The 25,489-nt window shown below is 41.4% G+C and overlaps 1 protein-coding gene across 4 annotated transcripts in view; it reads right to left on the bottom strand.

Moving 5' to 3' along the window:
* PPIL6 (peptidylprolyl isomerase like 6) overlaps positions 1 to 25,489 on the bottom strand; it is a 28,589-nt gene that overhangs the window by 2,712 nt on the left and 388 nt on the right. The window contains exons 2-8 of one of the 4 annotated variants that reach the window (XM_070417950.1): positions 22,462 to 22,557; positions 18,768 to 18,956; positions 15,279 to 15,341; positions 15,022 to 15,169; positions 11,539 to 11,604; positions 10,028 to 10,084; positions 2,451 to 2,586 (exon numbers count right to left, since the gene is read on the bottom strand). In XM_070417950.1, coding sequence (XP_070274051.1) covers positions 2,451 to 2,586; positions 10,028 to 10,084; positions 11,539 to 11,604; positions 15,022 to 15,169; positions 15,279 to 15,341; positions 18,768 to 18,956; positions 22,462 to 22,557 — 755 coding nt within the window. The remainder of the gene's footprint in view (positions 1 to 2,450; positions 2,587 to 10,027; positions 10,085 to 11,538; positions 11,605 to 15,021; positions 15,170 to 15,278; positions 15,342 to 18,767; positions 18,957 to 22,461; positions 22,558 to 25,489) is intronic. The other 3 variants (XM_070417951.1, XM_070417948.1, XM_070417949.1) reach the window with 3 other exon arrangements.

Raw genomic sequence — 25,489 nt, 5'->3', positions numbered from 1 at the left:
ATCTGGGACCCTTCCAAATCTGTTATTCTCACTACCGTCAGGGTGAAGTTTGAAAAATGCAAATCTGATTTCACCTCCCTGCTTAAAACACTTCCACAATTTCCCATTATGCTTATAAAACCAAAAATCTCTACCATGGCTGGCCTCCCCGCACCTCTCCAGGACTGTCTTGCAGCATGTGCCCCTTGCTCTCTGCTCCAGCCAGACTGGCTTTTAGTACCTCAGTAGCACCTTGAGCCCTTCCTGTCACTGCTGTCTCCTTTGCTCTTGTCCCCACCACCAACCCCTATGTCTGGTCAATTCCTGGCCTTCCTTTAGGTCTTAGCTCAATCATTTCCTTATGGAAGTTTCCCAGGTCCCTTTATAGGAATAATCAGAGGTAAATTTGATATTTACTTGAATACTTCTTTGATTAATTTCTGATTCATTCATGAGGGCAGAGATCATGCCTTTGCTGAGTGCACAATACCTAGCACATAGTAGGCACCTAATCAACATCCATTGAATACATGAATAAAAGATACATGAACAAAGTCACCATGCTAGTTTCAGTATCTGTAGACATTCAATGGCCACAAGCTAGAACTCAGTGGAGCTAATCTGATGGTTCTCTCAAAAAGAGAGACAGTCCTAAACATGTGCTCTCTATCAATGCTTGTACTGAGGCATGGCTCAGGGGAAGGTCAATTTCCATTTTATGAACCTTCATAGGGACATGGTCAGTGCTGACACTGATCATGCTCTAGTCATCTTTGTCTGCCTCTGGGCTCTATTTTTGCCATCCCAATCAGAAACCATGACAGAGCAGGACACAAGGTACATTCTGAGGATGAAGAGCAGGGGAAAAGAGACAGATTCACCTCTGTCCAAAAAGAATGTGAAGCCTCTTCTCAAAACTGGTTTCACAAATACTGAAGGAGCGCCTACTCTGTGTACCTCTTCATTGTTACAGGTATTAGGGCACAAGATGAGACCCAGTCCCTACTTTGTGTTATTCACAGTGTGCCATAGAGGACAACCAGTTTCATTTTCGTAATCAGAGAGGTTTCTGACCTAAGCCTTGAATGGAATTTTGGCAAACTGAAGGGAGGCAGAATGAACAAATAAGCAAAGGCTCAGAGGTTGTTCTGTGAATGATGGTACTCTGGTCTAGCTTATAGCTCAGCTGCCTCCTGCACACTCCCCACTGGGGATGTGCCCGCAATCAAGGTACATGCCCTTGACCGGAATCAAACCTGGGACCCTTGATTCCGCAGGCCGATGCTCTATCCACTGAGCCAAACCGGTTAGGGCAATTAATTCCCTTTTAATGTGCACAAATTTCATGCACCGGGCTACTAGTCTATATGTATGTAAGCCTAAGTGACCGTTCAACTGGTAGCTATGACACTCAATGCACAGGCATGGAAACATGGAACAAACTGATGAATCTCGGGGGGAGGGTAGGAAGGGAAGGTGGGAAGAGATTAACCAAAGATCTTATATGCATACTAGGGTCCCTCTGCCTTGCTTGCAAGGATTGGGCTGAAACTAGCAGTCTGACATCCCCCGACGGGTCCTGGATTGCGAGAGGGCACAGGCCAGGCCGAGGGACCCCACCAGTGCGCAATTCACCAGGCCTCTAGTATTCTAATAATTACCAGAGATATCTCCATATTTTAAATTGTTCAGTAAAAAAAGGTTACTTGTTGCCCAAGCCATTTTTCTTCAGTAGTTAGATCTCGGTGGCCCAAGATCGAAGGGTAGTGGGTTTTGTATCTGGGTCAAGGGCACATACCTTGATTGCAGGTTCCTCAGCCCCAATAGGGGCATGTGCAGGAGGCAACCAATTGATGCGTCTCTCTCATGCCAAAGTGTCTGTCTATATGTCTCTCTCTCTTTCTCTCTCTCTCTCTCCTCCCTCTCTTCCACTCTCTAGAAATCAATGGAAAAAATAAATGAAGTGTGATGCCTAGCAAATTGGGTATTTTTTCTATTCATTTTTAGAGACCGTGGAAGGTCTCTACTTTAAGTGTTGGAAACTGCATTGAGGTGAGGATTTAAAAAAGTTACTTGCAATTTAGATAGTTTTCATCTATCTCTTCACAGTATTCATGGACAATTACTTAAATGGTTTCATCTCACTTCTGCATCTAAATATATCTACATTATTAAGTACTATGGTATTATTCAACATAATTTAGATTTGGTAATATCCTTTAGGCTGAACAAAAATGGATGAATGGATGGATAGATAAACAGAATATTATAATGGCTGTGCCTCCTAAATATTTTCTGGTTTTTATGGATAGCAAGTTTCTCACAAAATATTTCTAAATGTTTGTATTTGTATTACTTTTGCTTTTAAATTCTTAGTTACCCATAGACTTCATACAATACTTAATCCAAATTTTTTGAACCACATTTTTACATATATGACTATAATATACACTAACTTACAATACACGTACCCAAAAGCCACATATTTTTTATCTAGATAGGGAGCTGATTGTAGCGTGATGTAGAACTGTGAACCATTGCTATGACGGCCTTTGTTGACCATTCCAAGAACTCCCCTTTTATTATGAGGAACTGAAAAGCTTTCATCTAGAAAAGACAATAAACAGTAGGTCATTAAAATATTTCTATTATCACATGATCTCACTCATATGTGTAATCTAATAAACATAATAAACTGATGAACAAAATAGATCCAGAGACACAGAAGCGTGGAACAGACTGGAATCTCAGGGGGAAGGTGGGGGTGAGTTAGGTCACATTAACAGGCATGGACTTTCAATAAAGAGTAAAAGGAAGTTACGGAAAGGCAAAGGCTATGGTAGAAACTCAGAACCCTCTCATTACACTGCCTGAGTCAGGAGTTCTGCCTGCCTCTGCCACTTACAGGAAGACAAGGAGTAGCCCTCACTGCTCTGTGGTTAGAACTGACATCATTTGTAACATGATGTTAAGAGTGAAATGGAACTGCTTGTTTGAAATAGAAATCAGAATTCATGTGAAAAAATCAGTTTCTGAATTTATTTAAAATAAAGCTCATTCTGATACAGAGATCAGAAGAGAGAGAGTGTGAGAGCTGAATGGTGTGATCCATAAAAGACTAGGACAAAAAGGGAGCAATGGTGTGAAACGGTTCTGAAATGTAAAGGTCAATTCAATTTCCAATAGAAACACCATAATTCAGAAAAATAAAGCACATTCTGATACTTATAATGGAAGCAACTACTTTAAGTGTTGGAAACTGCATTGCACTCTCCAGTAAAAGTATAATCAGGCAGTTTGGGACATTTCCATATCATTTTCTGAGGACCGTTATGTCAAGTAGACTTTCTGACCTCAATCCTACAATATCAATTTTTAAAAACGATTGCTCTAATTTTGCCATCAATATTTTAATGTTATTCACTAATTTCTTGTTATAGAAAAATAAATGAAGTGTGATGCCTAGCAAAATGGGTATTTTTTCTATTCATTTTTAGAGACCGTGAAAGGGAAGGAGGAAGAGAGGCAGTGAGGGATATGGAATTATTTTTTATTTATAGAAGATGGAGTTATTGAGGATAGACAAATGACAGTTTTTCTTGAAAAAGATGATGAGGGCATGCTTCATAATTATTTTTAAATATACATTTATACCTTCTATACATAGGATAAATCTCACCAAAAAAAAAGTTCTTAAATAGCTACCCAGATATCAGTTCTTTTTATTTAAAATGTTTTTTCTTGCCCTAACCGGTTTGGCTCGGTGGATAGAGCGTCGGCCTGCGGACTGAAGGGTCCCAGGTTCGATTCTGGTCAAGGGCATGTGCCTTGGTTGTGGGCACATCCCCAGTAGGCGGTGTGCAGGAGGCAGCTGATCAATGTTTCTGTCTCATTGATGTTTCTAACTCTCTATCCCTCTCCCTTCCTCTCTGTAAAAAATCAATAAAATATATATATTTTTAAAAAATGTTTTTTCTTTATTGATTTTTTTTTAGAGAGAGAGAGAGAGAGACTGACTCATCAATTTGTTGTTCCACTTATTTATGCATTTGTTGGTTGATTCTTGTATATGCCCTGACCAGGGATCAAACCTGTAACCTTGGCATATCGGGATGACACTCTAACCAACTGACCTACCCAGCCAGGGCTTCTTCAGTTCTTGTTTCTAATAAAAAAAAAAAATACTTTTGGAGCCATAGCTGGTTTTGCTCAGTGGATAAAGCATTGGTCTGCTGACCAAAGGGTCCTGGGTTCAATTCCAGTCAAGGGCACGTACCTTGGTTGCAGGCTCCTCCCCAGCCTGGATCCTGGTGGGGCTCATACAGGAGGCAACCAATCAATGTGTTTCTCTCACATTGATGTTTCTCTCTGTCTTTCCCTCTCTCTTCCACTCTCCCTAAAAATCAATGGAAAAAATATCCGCGGGTAAGGATTAACAAAAACAAAAAAACCTTTTGTATAACTTTCAGTTGCATTCTTGAGTAGCTAGTACACCAGGCTCTGTGCTTTTTATTAATGTCCAGTTTCATTTAAAGATCTTGAGATTAGACAAATAGATTTTTAAAAATTGATTTGAGAGAGAAATACTGATTTGTAGTTCCACTTATTTATGCATTCACTGGTTGATTGTTGCATGTGCCCTGACCAGAAATTGAACCCTAAACCTTGGCGTACTGGGATGCTGCTCCAACCAACTGAGCTACCTGGCCAGGGTAGATAATTAGATTTTAAGTGATGTGTCTATTAGGGCCCAAGCTAATATTAAGAAACTCATCTATTTAATGTACCAAGGATAATTTAGTATTTAAAAATTTATGCTTTTTTTTTTGGCTTTTCATATAACTGACCATTTCTCTAGTCAGCCCAACCCAATCTAGTCACCAATTCTTCAAGGGTGGGAAGGACTAGGATTATTATACAAAGAATAGAGGAGGAAAAAAGGGTTACTATTCATCATCTAGGGTTTGGGAAGACAAAAAAGCAAAATTCAAAGCAAAACAGGTTTTCCTCAAGTTAAAAAAATATATATATTAGCCAATTTATAAAATAATCATCAAATTAAATGATATAATTTATTCATTCTTTTGAATTCACTGTGTTAAACTTAATAAAAGTAAGTTTTGTGGTTGTAGTGTTTTTTAACAAGCTCTGGGTTTTAATTCTGCATCTCACAGAAATAGGGCCCCATGAGAGAAATTTGGAGGACCGACTCTCAGTCCGATGTATTAACAATCCACAGGGGTGAAAGGAGGAAAATGCACGCTGTGGCTGTTCTGAGTACTCGTCATGGTCTCTCGCCCACAGTCATCTGGAGCATCCCTCTCTTCACTTGACTGGTTACTGGGTTTCTAATTCTGCATTCCACACAAACAAAAGAGTAACAGAAACTTCCCTAAACACACGGGGCCTCCCTGGGCACCAGAGGCCAGGCCTCCTTCTGGAGACCAAATCCCCACAACTGTCTAAGGATGGAAACGAAAGATAATTAACAGAGCCACAGGGATGTCCAAAGGGCAGGTGAGCAGATGAGCTAAGACAGTGGTCGGCAAACCGTGCCTCCCGAGCCGCATGCGGCTCTTTGGCCCCTTGAGTGTGGCTCTTCCACAAAATACCATGTGCGGCGCAGGCGGGCTGTGGGATACGCAGCGTGCGCGCCAGGGGAGGTACATTGTTTTGAGGTACATTCGCTGAGGTCGACCCCTTCCAACTCTCCCATTTACACTCGTCTATCTGAAACAAGTATACAAGACGAGTGTGGATGGGAGAGTTGGAAGGGGTCGACCTCAGCAAACGTACCTCAATCAGATTGAGGACATTTTTAGCAAAGGCCAGCTTAGGAGTATCCTAATTAAGTTAATAACAATATACCTACCTATATAGTTTAAGTTTAAAAAATGTGGCTCTCAAAAGAAATTTCAATCGTTGTACTGTTGATATCTGGCTCTGTTGACTGAGTTTGCCGACCACTGAGCTAAGAGATGGGTCTCCTCCTGGACAGAAGGCCCGAGTTGTCTGAGACTGTGCCTCCAAGCAGAAAGAGTTTGGGTGATCTGATAACAGCTGTGGCAGGGAGTGGAAGGGTGGATACTCATCGGGGATTAAGGATGCCAGGAAAGCTTCCAGGAACAACCGGTCTGCACTAAACTCATAAGCTGCTCTGGGCCACTGCCCCCACTCCCAGGCAGTAAGTTGTTCTTTCTTGTAGCACAGCACTTAGTTCTTCCTTTGGAATAAAAATCAGCACAGCACCTATAGTTTACCTGTTTAAGCATCTGTCATCACAGAAACACTACAATCCTGGAGGGTGGAAACTTGGTCATATCAGCTTTGTTTCCAAAGGCACTAGCACCACTGCAGGCACCAAACTACGAGTTTCCTGATTTATGAGTAAATAAATGAATGCTGTCACTTGCATGGTTTCATTTGATAAAGCTGTCTCACATGATTTTAAAAGGAAACTAGCTTTTACTTTTCCCTTACACTTTGGCCACTGATTCAATATTATTTTTTAAAACCTTTTCAGCCCAGCTGGTGTAGCTCAATGGTTGAGCATTGACCAATGAACCAGGAAGTCACAGTTCAATTCCCAAGCAGGGCACGTGCTCTGGTTGTGGGCTCGATCCCCAGTAGGGGGCGTTCAGGAGGCAGCCAATCAATGATTCTCTCTTATCATTGATGTTTGTATCTCTCTCTCCCTCTCCCTTCCTCTCTAAAATCAATAAATATGTCTTTTTAAAAATTAGAAACTAAAACCTTTTCATTACATTAAAATACAGACACAAAAAAGCCACAGAAAATGAATATATAATTATTAATTATTATAAGGCAAACACCTTTTTAACCCCCACTCAGGCCAAGAGAAAGAATTTTGCCAGCCTCCCCTGAAGTCCCTAATTAAGTCTCTCTCCACACCCCCAAAGTCACTATTCCCCTGACTTTTACATAATCAAGTACTTAATGTTTCCTTGTAGTTTTACCATCAAAGTGTGCATCTCTAGGTAGTATAGTTTAGTCATTCCCATTTTAAGACTTGTTATGCCTTTTAAATCTCTTTTAATCCACAGGTTCTGCCTCTATCCCTTTCTTTTCCTTACACTTTATCTGTTAATGAACCTAACTATTTAACCTCTAGGATTTCTCCCAGCCTGGAGCTTGCTCATTGCACACACATGGTGCAGTTCAATATACTTATTTCTCTGTTCTCTGTCCTGTCAGTTTGGCTATATTACTTGTGTGGAAAATGCTTATTTGTTTCACCTTGATTGATAAGTTAGGGAAGGAGTTGAGCATAATGAATTTTGACCCGCTCAAGTGCGGTTTCCTCCGGGTGTTTCGTAACCAAAACATATGTGTAACACTGTTTCTGTTTTTATTAGGTTACTGTCTTATTTTTTAATGTGTCACCGAGAACATTTTGTTTTTAATCTCATTTCTGCCATAAGTCCTGTGGTTTTTATTGCATGATTTTACATAGCACAGAGATCCTTAAGAACACATTACGGCAGAACTGGTCATATTTCTTGCAAATGGGCAGCTGGATCCAGAAGCTCAATCAGACTCCTGTTCTATCCCTTTGGTGGTGTGTTCTCTCAACAGAAGGCTCATAATATCCTGTTGTCTATTCTGTTTTTTGGATGATAGCAGAGACTGATGCAGCAAATGCCTACATCCAAATGCCTACAATGGGGGCAGCAAAATGGTGATATTCTATTATTTCCTTTTCACTAATAATTGGAACACTTTTATAAGATGGTTCCCCTTGTCTACAGTTTAGTCTAGTTCTCATAGAAAAGGCAAGATAAATGGATGATTCTTTATATTGATCAGTTTTCAAAATAATGAATTCACTACCTATCATTCCAGAAGGGCAGGTGAGGATATGAGCTGAGACATGTCTTCTATTGGACAGAAGGTTCAAATTCTAAGCAATTAGGCTTTATTTATAAAATAATATTATTATGAACTCATGGATTTAATATATGTGTTGGGTTTCAAATCATTACAACTATTATTCAATTTACTCCATCTTTGGCCAGTGAGAACCTCTTCAAATGGGCTCCTGAGGCCTTTGACGTGATCCTAGTAAATCTTTAATAGCGTTCTTGCTCTCTGACGATAGCATGACTAAACATGAGGTTCCAGACTCATTTTGTAATGTCCTGTTCCATAATTGGAACCTGCCATTTCTCCCAAAAGCCCTGGTTTCTTTAAGTGAGAAATGACATTTCAAAACAACAATCTAAATGCTAGGAATGTGTATCAGGACTGGATTGGTGGTTGTTTGTAGACCAATTAAATAGACACAGCTATATACTAATATATAGATGAGATACTTCTTGAGTTTAAAGTGAAATTTCCAATTCAAATTCAGGACTATGGAATATTTTACTTATTAGCCTCTATCATATTTCATCTGCCCCCATCAGGCCATGTTTGGGGGGGGCAACCAATCAATGATTTTCTCTCACATGAATTTCTCTCTCTCTCTCTCTCTTTCTCTCTTAAATGAAAAACATGTCCTGGGGCGAGGATTAAAAAAAAAAATCCCATAAACCCAACTTCCTCCCTCTACCTTCTACTTCTTTTTTTAAAAAATATATTTTATTGATTTTTTTACAGAGAGGAAGGGAGAGGGATAGAGAGTCAGAAACATCGATGAGAGAGAAACATTGATCAGCTGCCTCCTATACAACCCCTACTGGGGATGTGCCCACAACCAAGGTCCATGCCCTTGACTGAAATCGAACCCAGGACCCTTCAGTCCGCAGGCTAACGCTCTATCCACTGAGCCAAACCAGTCAGGGCCCTTCTACTTCTTTAAGGTACATATCTGTTGTGTTTATTTGGTCTTATGTTCTGTCTAGTTTGTTTCTGAAATTCTTTTATTATTCTTTCCTCAGTTTAATAACCTCATGCTGAGTTTTCCTAATTCTGATTTATGAGTTCTTTTCTGTCTTGTATCATTTTATTAATGTTTTTTAGCTCATTTTGAAATTGTCAGTTTTGATCTTGTTGTGAGCATGTCTTTCTAGTGTGCTTTTATTATGTGTAGTGCTGTTACTCTATTCCTTATTCCCTTTTTTTCCTTCTAATAACCATGAAACTTTTTGCTGTTCATTTTTACGTAAAATTAGTTTTCCTAAACATTTAGAAGCAGGTGTGGCTTTAGAAGGAAAGAAGCTTTTCTAACTTCACAAACCTTTTTGTGCTGTTTTCAGTTGCAGGTCAAGATATGCACCTTGCTTTCTGAGATTTCCTAACTGTGTTCCCATTCCCTCTTCCTCACTGCTGTCCCTATATCCCGCATAATTTTGATTCCATTCCCAGCAATACCTCCTCAATGTGAGCCTGTCCTCGAAGAGGGCCATTTCAGATCAGGTTCCAGAGTCACAGAGCCTAGACTGAACCTTACTACGAGCCCCCTGCACACACCAGCGACTGGCTATTTTGGGGTTCAGCTGTCCTCAGGTCCCTCAGATGCCCTGCTTTCTCCCACACAGATTTCTGGCTGTTGGCCGACAGTGGCTGTTGGCAGTCTGCCCTTCCCTGTTTGTACTTTGGAATTTATGTAACTTAGCTTATCAGTTTTGTTATAAATGTTATCCATGGGTTTTTAGTTTTTCTATCTAATTATTTTGCCAGTTTTCAATTTTTCTATCTAATTATTTTGTCTGTTTTTATTTTGGGATTTTAAAAAATTAAAAAACGACACCACCACCACCACTAGCCATCTTCCCAGGATCCCAGACAGCCTGAACAGGAGGATAATAAGGTGCCAATTCTGAGAATGGCAAATTACAAGCTTTAAGAATCAATTCCCTTTGACCCTACAATCGTAATTCTAGGAATGTATCCTAAAGAAATAATATACTTAGGAAAGTGAAAAAAAATGTGTGTACAAAACTGTTCTGGACTAGCCTGGGGTGCCATTTTTAACTCCCACTTTTAGTATGTTATCCCAAACACTATCTTGAGTTGTGAATTATCCTGTCCTGCTAAACTTGAATAATTAACTAATATATGACTGACAAAATTTAAAGATACATACCTTCAAATGTTGGTCCATAAATTGACTCTCCACCATCTCCTTTTCCAGCCACTATATCTGCAAAATAACAATACGTAAATATTATAATTACGAAACTAAAAAGGAAAGCACAACATTGGCAGGGTAAATAATGCTTTAAATTATGATTCCCATTTACAAATGACTATCATAAGTTTCATACCATGAAAATATGACTATAATGCATTTGATAAACAATTTTACATTCAAGACACTATTTTTTCCTAATAATTCTTGGAGGTAGGTTAAATTACAATGTAAACTTTGAAATGATGAAGTATTAAATTATAATTGTGGTAATGATTTTTTTAAATGTGTTCATATAAATTTTGCTTACTTCACAAGTTATCACATAGTCCATCTTTTAAGAAAAATGGAAAGATTAAACTGAGAGGATAAAATAGAAACAGTAAGATATTTGTAAAGTAAGAATAAAAATAGTTGCTTTAAAAAGAATTATTGTTCAAATTTTCATTCCTTGGAACCCTATAGTGATAACTCATTATCTGGCATTTTGGAAATGGAGTTCATTTGTAATATAATGGTTTTTTTAAGTAAAAGATATATTTTTTTAATATCAATGCAGCTGTAAAATATAATTTTTTACTTTTTTTCATTTTTGTTAATCCTCACCTGAGGATATTTTTTCCCATTGCTTTTCAAAGAGAATGGGAGGGAGGGAGGAGGGGAGAGAGAAAGCAGGAGAGGGGGGAGGGCACTCTCTCATTAGTCTGTTGTGAGAGACACATCCACTGGTTGCCTTCTGCAAGCACATGACCCAACAGGGGGCGGGGAGCAAATCTCAACCCAGGCACATGCCCTTGACCTGGAATCAAACCCCCGACCCTTCAGTGCACAAGCCAATGCTCTAACCATTGAACCCACCAGCCAGGACTAATTCTTTATAGTTTTAATAGAGGAAGGGACACCCAAAGTCCTAGAACCCACAGAAGTGGGGCCTAGAACTCTGGGCCCCTACAGAGTAGAAAGAGAAGAATCAACAGTGAGCTGGATGTGGACCATCACACTGAAGCAGGGGTCCTCAAACTTTTTAAACAGGGGGCCAGTTCACTGTCCCTCAGACTGTTGGAGGGCCGGGCTATAGTTTAAAAAAAAAACGATGAACAAATTCCTATGCACACTGTACATATCTTATTTTGAAGTAAAAAAACAAAACGGGAACAAATACAATATTTAAAATGAAGAACAAGTAAAGTTAAGTCAACAAACATACCAGTATTTTAATGGGAACTATGGGCCTGCTTTTGGCTAATGAGATGGTCAATGTTCGGTTCCATATTTGTCACTGCTAGTCGTGACAAGTGATGCAAGTGTGCATCAGTTAGTCTAGATCTGGTTGGAGATTTCAGATGTTTCATTCTGGAAAAAGGCTCTCCTAACTTCAAAAAAAAAAGGCCCCACTAACTGCAAGATAAAAAAAAAAAAATAGACCTCCTAACTTCAAAAAAAAATAAATCCTAACTTGTTCTTACCTCGGTCCTCAGGCAGCAGCAGGCTCTGCACAGGCAAGCTCGTGACTTGTCCAATCACACCCGAGACTGAGAGGAGGAGTCGAGAGACAGAGAGAAGGAGGGGATTCGGAGAGTGTGGCGCACATTCCACACATGCGCACAGCGGGCCCCGGGACGAGTCAGCTGCTAAGCAACAGGCAGCGGCGGTGGCAAAAACACCCGGCAGGCGGGATAAATGTTTTCGGTGGGCCGCATGTGGCCCGCGGGCCGTAGTTTGAGGACCCCTGCACTGAAGGCTAGGGAAAGTCCAGAGCAAAGGTAAGGAGGGGAACAGAGCCAGGAAATCTCAGAAAGCAAGCCGCCAACCTTGTGAACACTACAGAAAAGCAGCGGAACAGGATGCTCTGTGAAATTTTGATTTAAATATTTTTAAATATATATTTACTGCACCCTCTCACAATCCAGGACCCCTCGGGGATGTCGGACTGCCAGTTTCGGCCCAATCCCCACAGGCCAGGCCGAGGGACCCCACCGGTGCACAAATCCTCTAGTATGCATATAAGATCTTTGGTTAATCTCTTTTCCCCCTCTCCTTCCCCCTCCCCCCTCCTCTCTGAGATTCAGCAGTCTGTTCCATGATTCTATGCCTGTGCGTTGAGCATCTTCCCCCTGGTGGTCATTGCATGTCATAGCTACCGGTTGACCAGTCACTTAGGCTGTTATATATATACTAGAGGCCCGGTGCACAAAAATTTGTGCACTCGGGGCAGGGGGCGGGGGGTCCCCCAGCCCAGCCTGTGCCCTCTAGCAGTCTGGGACCCCTCGGGAGATAACAACCTGCTGGCTTAGGCCTGCTTCCGGGTGGCAGAGGGCAGGCCCAATCCCTAGGTGCAGCCCCTGGTCAGGCTCAGAGCAGGGCTGATTGGGGAGTTGGGGCGCCGCCCCGTCATGCACAGAGCAGGGCGGATCGGGAGGTTGCGATGCCACCCTCAGTCATGCTCAGGGTGGGGTTGATTGGGGGGTTGGGGCACCGCCCCCTGTCACACTCAAGGCAGGGTCGATGGGGAGGTTGCAGCACCACCCCCTATCACACAGAGAGCAGGGCCGATCAGGGGGTTGGGGCGCTGCCCCCTGTCACGCACAGAGCAGGGCCCATCAGGGGTATTGGGGCTCCGTACCCTGTCACGCACAGAGCAGGGGGTTGAGGAGCTCCCCGCTGTCACTCACAGAGTAGGGCCGATAGGGAAGTTGGGGCACCGCCCCCTGTCACACACAGAGCAGGGCGGATAAGGGGGCTGGGGCGCTGCACCCTGTCACACTCAGGGCAGGGCCAATGGGGAGGTTATGGCTCTACCCTGTTACACACAGAGCAAGGCCCGTGGAGGGGGGTTGGGGCGCCACACCCTGTCACACTCAGGGCAGGGCTGATGGAGAGGTTATGGCTCTACCCTGTCACACACAGAGCAAGGCCCGTGGAGGGGGGTTGGGGCGCCACCCTCTATCACCCACAGAGCAGGGCTGATCAGGGGGTTGGTGTGCTGCACCCTGTCAAACACAGAGCTGCAGGGCAATCAGGGGGTTTGGGCGCTGCCCCGTCACGCTGATCCCGGTGCCGAGAGCCTCACTGCTCCGCTGATCCCGGTGCCGGGAGGCATATTACCCTTTTACTATATAGGATAGAGGCCTGGTGCATGGGTAGAGGCCGGCTGGTTTGCCCTTGAAGGGTGTCCTGGATCAGGGTGGGGGTCCCCACTGGGGTGCCTGGCCAGTCTGGGTGAGGGGCTGAGGGCTGTTTTCTGGAAGCGAGTGACTGAAGCTTCCAACCGCTCCTTGTTTTCTTTTTTTTTTTATTCTGGGCCAGCTTTAGCTCTGAGGCCTCGCCGCTGAAAACATCAATACAATGTTGCTAAAGCCCGGCTGAATGAAAGCCGGTTTCTGGGGTTTTGTTTATCTTCTTATTTGCAACATAGTACATAGTTGCTTAGAGTTGTAGCTCAGAGGCCGGCAAGTGAAGCGGGGAACGTTGGAGTCCGCAGCAAGCAAGCCTCATGTTCGCTTCCAGCTGCCTGGCTGCTGGCCGCCATCTTGGCTGACAGTTAATTTGCATATACTCACTGATTAGCCAATGAAAAGGGTAGCGGTCGTACGCTAATTACCATGTTTCTCTTTTATTAGTGTAGATAGATTGCTGACTAATTTCGCCCTCTGGGATATTTCCCCAAAAGCTTCCCAAATTTAATTTTGTGATGTTAACCAGGCACTTAGTCTGTAAAGCCAAAGGACTGACCTGAAAAGAACCAAAAAGGAAACCAAAATGTTCTAGATCTTACTTTTCAGTTGTAATAATGTAACATCTTTGGTGAAAAATAAGTTGTTTCCCATTTATTCTATTTTCAAATTTCCTCCTTTAGTATGTTTCTTAAAAGCTTCGTATTTTCTAAGTACTCTCATTTATTTAGGTGAGCATTTAAAACTACATTTTGATTAAAAATGTTTTCCTACTTTCTTATATGACTTGTTATTTTAGAATATTCCTGATAACATACTTTAGATTTATTTTCATAATTAGGGAATTTTTAAAGAGTATGAATATCTGAACTCATCATTTGGCCATATGAAAAACATTATTTAAATATATACAACATTGTTGGAGCACTTACTCCTTGATTCTGCTCAACTATGCCAACTGTGGGTGTACAGGTCACCAGATGCTGGGTATTAGATGAAGAAGATATGAGAAGTCATAGGCATATAAGAGAGACTTTATTGCAGACCAAGTAGCCATTGCTGCTAAGGAGCCATCAGACAAAGCAGTTCTTCAAAGCAGCTGTGCAAAGCAGCCATGTACTGGCTGGTCAGTAACATCCTATGTAATTAGCGTACGACCGCCTATGTAATAAAGGCCTAATATGCTAAGTGTCTGACCGTTTGACCATCCGCTATGATGTGCACTAACCACCAGGGAGCAGACGCTCCAACCAGTAGGTTAGCTTCCTACTGGGGTTCAGCCAATTGGGACTGGGCAAGATGGGCCGGACACGCCCTGGAGCCCTCCTGCAGTCCCTCCCCAGCCTGATCATGGACTGGTGGAATCCCTCAGCCTGGCTTGCCCTCTTGCAATCCAGGACCCCTCAGGGGATGTCGGAGAGCTGGTTTCGGCCTGATCCCTGCAGGCCAGGCCAAGGAATTCCACCGGTGCACGAATTCATGCACCGGGCCTCTATTATCTTTATACCAACTTAGGCAAAAGAGGCTTCTTGCTAAATAGTGACATCAATGTTTTCGTTATAGAAAGGTACACCTGCACAGCACATATAGTAAAACCACTGTGTCCTTGCTTTTGTACATGCATATGGCAAATTGGCCTTGAACATCTGGTGTACTCTGATTAGGGTTCCCACAAACATCTGATATGAAATATATCTAATTCTATATGCATTTTACAAAAGTAAGTAAAATTTTGGACATTCTGATTTGATGTTGCAATTAAGTTTGTAAACTTACCTCCTCCTTGTACCCAAGCATTCTTTACTATTCGATGAAAAATCGAACCGACATAATGTAGCTTGATGCCACTTTGAGAAAACCCTGCTTTTCCTGTGCACAAGACCTGAAAATTTTTGCATGTTTTGGGACATGTCTCACAGTATAGCTACAAAATAAAATTAAAGATTTAGAAGATTAAATATTTAACATTTTGACAGTTACATATTTCTACTCCTCCCAACTTACTAACAAACAACAACAACAAAAACTCTTACCTCAAAAACCAATCTTCCAACTGGATGATGACCAATAGAAATATCCAAGAACACAAAATTATGCTATTAAAATTCAGGAGAAAAGGATAATTCAGGTCAATATTTTGGAAGAAAATTTTTAAAATGACCAAAAACAAAACAATGTTTTTATTGATAAGATGTTAATAGCATTCACAGTGGAGAATGTTATTAAAAGAATCATTTAAGGAGTTTTGTTTCATTTTATTATATCAAGTCTTTATAACCTAAATAACACACTTTTTAAAACCTTTCAGCAACATTAACCCATCAACAAAATGAAGAACGCATGGCTTAGGTAGCCACTACATCACAAACTAATTGTGGAAAGGACAGTCAGTCCCTTTGAGAAAAGAGACTGGTGTTTCTTTTCTTTCCTGAGTAATTTTGGGAAAAAAGCCAGTGTGAGTGCCATGGATTTGGTTACCATGTGTTCTGGATTTTCAGAGGCAGCTCAGCTTAGCTAACCAAAGCCAGGCCAGCCTTTCTGAGAGGGAAAATAAGGCCCCTAAATCCATAGGAGATGTGATTCCAGGGATTGGGAGAGGGGTGCTGTGCTTTTGATGCTGTGTAATCATGTCCTCACGTTCCCAGAGGCTCCCAGCTCGCTTTCAATTGCCATCCTTTCCGGTAGAGACGACTAACATTTGTGAGATGTCTAGCCCTACCGAAAGGCATCCAACATGAAAGCACTAGTCTCCATCATGGTGGCATTCATTTAGGGAGCAGAGCACATCTAATGGAACATATTTTGAATATTAGACACCATTCTCATACATAAAGCGCCACCAGATTTAAAAGGTACATAATTTGCCGTGCCCCATTTCTTAAGAATCTGGGAAACATAAATTAAATTGTCACTATTATTAATTTTATGTCACTTTCTTTTTTATTATTATTGATTTAAGAAAGGGAGAGAAAGAGATAGAAACATTAATGATGTGAGAATCATTGATCGACCACCTCCCGCATGTCCCCCACTGGGGATCGGGCCTGCAATTGGGCACATGCCCTGACCGGGAATAGAACCAATACCTCCAGGTTCATAGGTCGAGGCTCAACTGCTGAGCCACACCGGTCTTTTAAATAATCTTTTTAATTGAAAGATTAAAATAATGTGTATTCGGGCATCCCTACTAATTATAATTAACAAGAGGCCCAATGGGATTTAACTGCAAGGCTGCAGCTGTCTTGGTCCTAACAGGCCCGGGTTCGTCCGTATGGTTGTTCAGAAGTTCGTCTGGACGGTCATTCTGCTGTTCGGTCTAATTAGCATATTAGCTCTTTATTACATAGGATTTGTGCCTCTCAGCTTCTGTACTACAATTTCTTGATTATAAAAGAATATTACCACTATAGAATAAGAGGCATAAAGATAAAACAAATTTTAAAAAAATAGAATAAGAGGCATAACATAGTCAACTTCACAGGCTTAGAGGAAAAAGAAGGATCTACTGAAAATCATGATTCCCTGTGCAATAATATCTTATTTTTCTGGGGTTGTCAAGACCAGGTAATTGTGAAAATTCTAATGAAAAGAGAGTAAAAGGAAGGCAATAGAAGATAATGTCACCTAGCAGCCAAACACACAAATATAATTATGTAGCACATCAATCCATCTCAAAAGTAAACAAGTCCCTGGGTTTTACTCAGCGAGAAAAATCTACCATTTGGGGGAGAAAAAAACCCCACAAAAACCTAAGGATCTTCTCTGGAACGTAGGTCCCCTCCCCTCACTGCCACTAGTTAATGGAAACTGTCTTTACCTCTAGCCCATGCTGCTATAGCAGCTTTCCAGAAGGCTGCCCTGCCGCCAGGCCTGTTTCTGCACAGCCCTAAAAGTTTTTCTAGAAAAGCAAAGGACTGTGTCATACTCTTTATGAAAAGTTCCTTCTTGATTCAGAATGGATGGTAAGTTCAACCTTTCTCCTGTGGATCCATTGGTTTGTTGGTTTTTTGTCTTTTTCTTCCTATTTAACAGTTGAAGACCTTTCCTATTTGGGGAAATCCCCACAGGGCCCGGCCACCCTTCACAAACCCTGAAGGGGCCAGATTCTCCCTCTTCCCATCCTGTGAATATGACCTGGGCTCCACTAGTTAGGTAGGTGCTCCTGCCTGCGCAAAGACACAAGGGCAGCGAGAAGTTATTCTTAGGGAAGGTGACAATTTGCACCCAGGCCAGCGGGCACCCATGGCAGTCCTTGGCTGCATATTCCTGGGAGGGTGACTCTGGCCATTTTCTCCTGTGGCCAGGCTTCCTTTGGTCCCTACCTGCTTTCCAAAGCAGGTTCTCAGCTTACCTGTCACTTGTGAGGTTACCAATATCCCTTAAATACATACCCTTTCTCCTTAATCTAAATTAATCAGAGTAGCTTAGTATAGATGACATCAAGAATCGTGACAGATACTGTCTTCCAGCCGCGTTTCCCCAGTAATTCTGGTCTCCTTGTCGTCCCAGTTATTCCCAGAGCACACCATGTACTTCTAAACTCCTATCCCTTTGGGATTTAACTGCTATGCACATTAAGTGCCGCCTTGCACCCCATAGTTTCTACATTTTCCAAGTGCATTGTTTATTCAACCAAACATTCATGGACCACCTACTATGTTTCAAATTCCGTTCCATGCAGTGGTTAAACAGGGATGCAAGATACTGGTCTTTGCCCTTGCACAGCTCAGAAAGGCACTGAATCTTTCTGTAGGCCCAGGCCACCAGGAGCATGAGTAATCTTCAGCATGTGGTATAGTTGTTGCTACAAACTTTGTGAGCAAAATTACAGACTACTTTTATCTCTATTGTCATCCAATCCTGACGTCTGTCCCTCACTCTCTGGACCTCAGACTTCATGACTGTCCTCTGCCGCAGAAACCCCAGTGACACGGCATCCTGCTCTCACCAACTGTGTGTCATGCTTTAAAATGTCACCTTCCTTCCAAACTTCCCATTCTCCTGGTGCAGTAACTGTCACTTAGGTGTTAGTACTAATTAAAATGTCCCACACTGAAGGTGAGTGAGCGATAGGTTTGACTTTCTTTGAGGGAGAGTCTTTATATTTTAACACAAATGATAATGTCTATAAACCTCTAGCAGTGGTTCTCAACCCTCCTAATGCCGCGACCCTTTAATACAGTTCCTCATGTTGTGGTGACCCCCAACCATAAAATTATTTTTGTTGCTACTTCATAACTGTAATTTTGCTACTGTTATGAATCGTAATGTAAGTATCTGATATGCTATATGTGTTTTCCGGTGGTTGCGACCCACAGGTTGAGAACCGCTGCTCTAAGGGGAGTGGGAATGTCTGAATGGAGATACTCCTGGCTGCCAAACCCTGCCACATTATAATCCTTCTCAAACCTGGTCTCCTACTCTTTTATATTCCCTTCATTAGGATATCAGTAATTAATGCTGAGTCAACATAAATCATCAAAGATTCCACTCTTTTTCTTTAAAAGTCAGTGTTAACTTGCCTTGGTGTCGCTTAAGAATTTAGTAGAAAAATCCATAGTAAGTGCCTCATAAAGTGCAGGAGGCTTATAGTCAATCATATCCCACACCTTGTGGGCCCATTTCTGAAGTTCAAGTGCATCACCCAGCAGCAGATCATTAATAAAACACATGACATTGGAAGAATATTCCCAGACTTCATTCTTAAGTTCCTGTAAAGGAAAAAAAAAATGTAACAAAGAAAGAAAACAACAACAATAAGCGCATGCTAAATCCACAAGCCAGATCTTGAATTCAGCTCTAGGTCTAAATCTCTAAAATACATATTTTTTGCAACCTCTCAGAATTTTGCTCTCAGCAAGAATTTAAGAACATTGTTCAAGACTCTGACATCACTTAAAGAATGACCTAAAAATAATCTTAAAAATGATATAATCATAGAAAATAGATGGTGACCTGGTAATAAAAATCTGTGCGTAGCAAACTTGTTACAGTAACTTGAAACGAAAGGCAATCTGTGGTGTCATTTTGTTTTTTTATTTTTGGTTAATTCTCACCTGAGGGTATTTTTTCCAGTGCTTTTCAGAGAGAGTGTAAGGGAGGAGGGGGCAACATTGACCACATATGCCACGATGGGAGTGGGGAGCGAACCCACAACCCAGGTGTGAGCCTGTAACCCTGTTAGGAGCCCTTAACTTGGAATGAAATCCGAGACTCTTCAGCCGATGCTCCAACCATTGAACCACGCCGGCCAGGGCTGTAGTGTCATTTCTGAAGCACATCTGACTGTGTGCATACAGGGAGTGTGCATATATGGGAAGGTCAGGGGTCCCAAGACATGGTTTTCAGTGCAAAGCATGGGAAGAATGCTTTATTCATGGAGGTGGGGTCAGGGTGAGGGCCAACAGGAACTTCTGGGCACCCGAGGGGCAGTGAGGAAGAGGACTCACCTACATCAGCACTTTCAAGTACTAAGTGCGTTTTCATCCACACAACACTGCCAGTCAACCTCCTGATCCCAGTTGTGTCCCCTCCGAGGATTCTGGTTTATTATTCCCAGTGTTTTGTCACATGTCAGAACCATGTCTAATTTGGGACAGCTGTTCTCTAATTTTTGCAGGCAATTAAAATTACAAATTCCCAAGGCCCCACCTGAGTTTCTGATTCTGGGGTGGGGCCTGAGAATTTTCATTTCTAAGAACATCCCAGGAGATGCCAATGCAGCTGGTCTAGAGACCGCATTTAGAGAAATGCTGGTTTGGGGAACAGCCTGCCTTCATTTTGCTAACTCGTTCCATTTCAGCTCATCTTGAGATTTCTTATTCAGCTGTCACTTCTCACGCCCTTATCAAAACCTGTTCAAGAAAGAGAATAGAGTCCAGCCAGCTTGGCTCAGTGGTTGAGTGTCAACCTATGATGCCCAGGTTTTGGGCTTGATCCCCAATGTGGGGCGTGCAGTAGGCAGCCAATCAATGATTCTCTCTCATCATTGATGTTTCTCTCTCTCTCCCCCTCTCCTTTCCTCTCTGAAATCAATAAAAATATTATTTTTGAAAAAAAGAAAGAAAATACACTTGTTCATGCTGAACTATAAATCACTGATAGAGCTTACAGGTCAATACTTCCCAGACTGCTTAACTTGACCAATGTTATCACATTTCACAGGACACAAAACTTGGAAAAGGGGAGAAAAAGTTTAACTGTGGATATTTTAGTTCGCTTCACGGGAGACATACAGTAGGAGATACACCTTACTCAGAGGCTGAAGACATAATGCCTCAACTCTGTCTTCTGTACATGAGGAGTCCTCGCCTGCCTCAGGATAGTGACTGAACCTGATGGTTTCTGGGGCTTTCCAGTACTAGGTGTGTGACACTGCCTTTCTAGAGAGGAGAGAAAGGCATTTCAAGAGCCCTGAAGCCATCCCTCGGGTGTGCAACACATTCTGCTGAAGACCAAGGCCAGCCTGGACCTAACCGCAAATGTGCTAAGAAGCACGACAGCTGACACGTGACACAACACTTACATTGAAGGACAAAATACTGGCCTGAAAAGGAAGGGAAGGGTAAAGTGATAATTATCCAGGAGAGGAGGGTTAGAGAAGGAAGAAAGGAAGAAGAAGGAATAAAGAATAGGAAAGCAGCAGCAATGATTACCTAGAAAGTCTCATTCAGGCCTCATGAGAAACGCAGGAGGAAGAGAACACAAAACATTTCAAGGTCAACAACCCAGGCTGAAAAGGGCAAGAAAATACTCTTTAAAGAGTATAGTGGGAAAATATCAGAGGAGCAGGTGCAAGTAAAACCCAAGATCATGGTTCCTGGAGGTGCAGAGCGTGATGCTGGTTGGTACACAGTATAGTAAGTCTGATGATAAAAATTAAGAAAAACATTGTTTGCCCTAGCCGGTTTGGCTCAATAGAACCTGCGGACTAAAGGGTCCCAGGTTCAGTTCCGGTCAAGGACACATGCCCAGGCTGTGGGCTCAATCCCCAGTGGATGTTTCTGTCTCTCTCTTCCTCTTCCTTCCTCTCTGAAATTAATAAAAAATATTTTTAAAAAAGAAAAACATTGTTTTATGTTAGGGTGCCCAACAGTCCTGGTTTGCCCAGGACTGACCCAGCTTTGGCATTAAAATTTCTGTATGTCAGGAAACTCCTCTGTCCCAGGTAAACCAGGGCCATCGGCCACCCTGGTTGGTGTCAGGATTAGAGTTAATATACGTAGAAGCTATTAGAATAGTGTCTGGCATATAATAAGCACCAGTTGTAAGTGTTTGCTATGATTCTATTTGAATGCCAATGCAAAGGTATCATGGCTATGAAAATGGCATGAGACTTAACCAGTGGTATCCTTGACTCCGTTCTGCACCATTCCTGTGACTGGAGAGTGAAGTAGTGTCCGGTAAAGCAACACTATCTGCATGATAATCACAGGGTCACAGGACTTCCTTGTGCAATCAAGCACAGAACAATCGAAACTGATCTGGTCAGGGGGCATGGGATTTCATCAGCCACTGGCCAGATCGGGTGGGGCAGGGAAACCAGGACTGGGAGTCTCTACGGGACTGGGCCAGGGGTGTCAAGCAGGGCGTATACGCCATTCTGGCCCCCTCCATTGCACAAAATGAGACATTGCTGAGCTAGGATGCCACCTTAGAATCCACATCACATCCTCCAGGCAGCACTGCAACTTATCAGGGTTGGCACCCAAGAGAAAACCTATCTGCCCTCTCTGCTAGCCCTGGGATTCACCAAGCGTACTGTTGGGGAGGAGAGGCGGAGAAGGAAACTTCAGTTAGCACAAGGCGACCCTGTGGGAACCTGGTGCCTGTCATCAGAGTTCCCCTAAGCAACACAAGCCCCTCATTATATCTGTGATCCCAAACCAAAACCTTCCAGAGAGAAGAGTGCCAGGCCGTAACACCTGAGCCAGAGGAAGTGTGAGTGAGCGATGTGCAGGGAAAGAGGGGTAAATAGCAGCATTGAGAGTTTAAAACTTACCTTTATCACATGCCTTCCTAAACAAAATCCTGTAAATATTTTACTTTTTCTTAAAATCAGCCTGGTAAATGAATGAAATGATTTAGGAAAAGTGCATGATTTAGAGAAATAAAATTTAGTTGCACTAAAATTACTACCTCAGTTGTTCCAAAACAATGCATAAAAATACTTCAGGGAAAACTTTGCTCATTTCCCCCACCCCGAATATCCTTTACCCTTTTCTTCTTCTGTAGATATTGATCCCATGCAAATTCTTGAAGAGGAACCATTATAGGATCATCAAATTTGGATGGGAAATTGCTCTTCAGACACTAGGTTTCAAAATAGAACAATTAGTTTAGAGTACGTTTTTTTAAAGTGGTAATAATTTCCCCCAATTTTTATGAGGTCTCCAAGAAATTTTATACCACGCATATCCAAGCTGCAGTCTGGTTAGATGCCCTTTGCCAGCCACCCAGAACCCTGTGTTTACTTCCATTAAGTCACTCCCCAGTCCATACTGGTGCTCCGTCTTCTTTGTTTTTTTCTGAGGACAAAGACTATGTCTTAGTTTTCCTATATTTCCACTGGCCTCAACATCTGGCATAGAGTGGATCATTTACATATAGCAACTGAATAAACAAATGAACAAATAAACAAGTTTGTGCCAATAGTTTTGTGATCTTCCATGTTTTTTTTTTTTTTGAGGAACTGTATTTATTTATTTTTTATTATTTTTTTAAATTTTGTTTTATTGCTTAAAGTATTACAAAGAGTATTATATATGTCTCCTTTTTTCCCCCTTCTTGACATTCCCCCAGCCTCCCCTATCCCCCAGTGTCTTATGTCCATTGGTCATGCTTATATGCATGCATACAAGTCCTTCGGTTGATCTCTTACCCCCTCTCCTGTCCCCCAAACCTCCCCAGTCTTCCTGCTGTAGTTTGATAGTCTGTTCGATGCTACTCTGCCTCTGTATCTATTTTTGTTCATCTTTTTTTTTTTTGAGGAACTATATTTATTTATTTTTTATTTTATTTATTTATTTATTATTTTTTTAAATTTTGTTTTATTGCTTAAAGTATTACAAAGAGTATTATATATGCCATATTCTTTTAGAACCAGTTTTCCTAAGTTAAACTCTTACTAACCCTCAGTGGATCTATGGATACTTTTAACTAAAATAAATAGATGCTTATTTATTTATTATTTAATTATTGCTTTAATTCACTGATATATGGAGAATGACCAAAAGGATACTGTTGTGGTTATACCTCTTGCGAAAAAGAGAAGTAAATACTAAATATGTTTAGGTTTAGATATTGAGCGTTTTAGTTTAACATATATTATTTTGTCTTTGTGATTCAGAGAAAATTCTTACTAGTTAACAATCCCTGTCAAAAATAAAAAGTTTTAACTCCTAATCTGTCATACTTTTCCTCCTCCTAAAGCAAGAGAAGGTAGTTGAGGCAACAACAATTAGGCCTCGCCTTTCTGAGTGGGTCTGAGGAATAGATGGGCCAACAGGGAGAAGTGACAGCTGGCCTCTCCCATCCTGGTCTAACAGGACACTGATCTGGCACGTTTCAAGGGTAGATAGCCAGGATGTGAGGGCGTCTTGCCTTGGGACTAGGGATAGCAGAAGAGGGCAAGAGCAATCTGGCCATTTCCTTCCTAGACTACTATCCCCAACCAACAGATGATGTGTGCTTTTTTCTCAATTCCAGGGTCTGCGGAGTCTGAGGCAACTGTGCAGGATGACTGTCTCAAACTGAGGGACCACCTGGAATAACTAATAAGCCCAACAGTTCTCAAATTGAGCATACTTAACCACACTTTCTTCATAATTTAGTGTTTGTTCTAAAATGGACTTCTTCCAAATTAGTATATTATGTAATACTTACTCTTTAGAAATCTGAATCTTTGTCAGTTACTTAGGCATCTGGGATTGCTCACAAATTATCACATTGGACTTATTTTCACAGATCCTTTATTGAGATAGAACTGAATTTACATTGATGTCTTCATATTCAAATAGAGCTACAGTAGGCAAAAGCTTACGAAAGGGAAATTATCATTACTAACATAATAACGGCATTGTTTTCTTGACTTAGTGTGTGCTCTACAGCAGGCCAAATCAAAAATCAAAAGAAGAATCCTATCTCATGTCATGTGAAATTATATGCAAGTCAAATTTAGTGTGCACAATAGTTTTATTGGAAAACCACTACTCATTTACATATTGTCTGTGGGTGCTTTTGCACCACAAGGACAGAGCTGGGTAGTAGCCATGGAGAATCTATAGGCCCGAAGGCCTAATAACCTGATATCTGGACTTTACACAAAAACACTGCCCACACCTTATCTACAGTGTGGAGCAGGCACAGAAAACACGTGCTTTCATAAAAGTTGCTGAGAAAAACAAAGGGATAAAATTCCTCAAACACATGAATTACAATTTAGGCCATAAAACTAGGTTGATCCCATCAGCCCAAATAACACAAACAATTCCTACTTGTTTTGATGATCCATATATTGTTTCCAAAGCCTTCTGATCACTTATTCTCTTCATTTTGATGTAAACTTTACCTGTTTCACAAATTAGTTACCATTTCCTGACTTGATATAATTACAAACTTTTCTTTAACTCTGTGCACTTGGACTAGGCAAGATAGCAATTTAAGATTTTTTCTGTTTGGGAACATTTTGTGTCAGGTATCCAGCTGAGTACTTTGGAAGATATAAACATGAATAAGGTATTGTCCTAGAGTCGAGTGGGAAGGAGAGAAGCGTGGCATAATTTTAAAGCATCAATTCTGGAACAAACCCCAAAGACATGGTGAATTCTACATTTCCTGAGCACTGGGGTTATAGGTGTGTTGCAACATCACTGACCTGGCCACATCATTCCAATTAAAATGTTTTTCCATCTAGATCGTTCTGTGTGTTTACAAATAATTATCTGTATTCTCCAAAGCACCTGATGGTTGGTCATTTATGAAGAAATCCCCTTAAGCACCTACTTCGATTGGAATGTAGTGACTGCTACAGAAATTTTAAATAATAATAAAAAACTTCCCAAATGGTTTTCAAAAATCACTTGGAGTGGGAGTTTGTAAAATAAATAAATAAAAAATCAGCTAATTATTTGGTAGCTTTTTCCTAAACATTTTTTCGTGAATTTTTAAAATCTGTAATTCCAGTTAAAACTTAATGTGGAACACAATGTGTGGCTACGCAGAGGGGAGGAATTACCTTTGTGTC

Source organism: Myotis yumanensis, unplaced genomic scaffold, assembly GCF_028538775.1.
Source record: "Myotis yumanensis isolate MYYU_CA2020_CCGP unplaced genomic scaffold, mMyoYum1.0.hap1 SCAF_6, whole genome shotgun sequence".
NCBI classification, from domain to species: domain Eukaryota; kingdom Metazoa; phylum Chordata; class Mammalia; order Chiroptera; family Vespertilionidae; genus Myotis; species Myotis yumanensis.
Note: the sequence above shows the minus strand (reverse complement) of the source record. Positions and strands in the feature narration are given on the sequence as shown.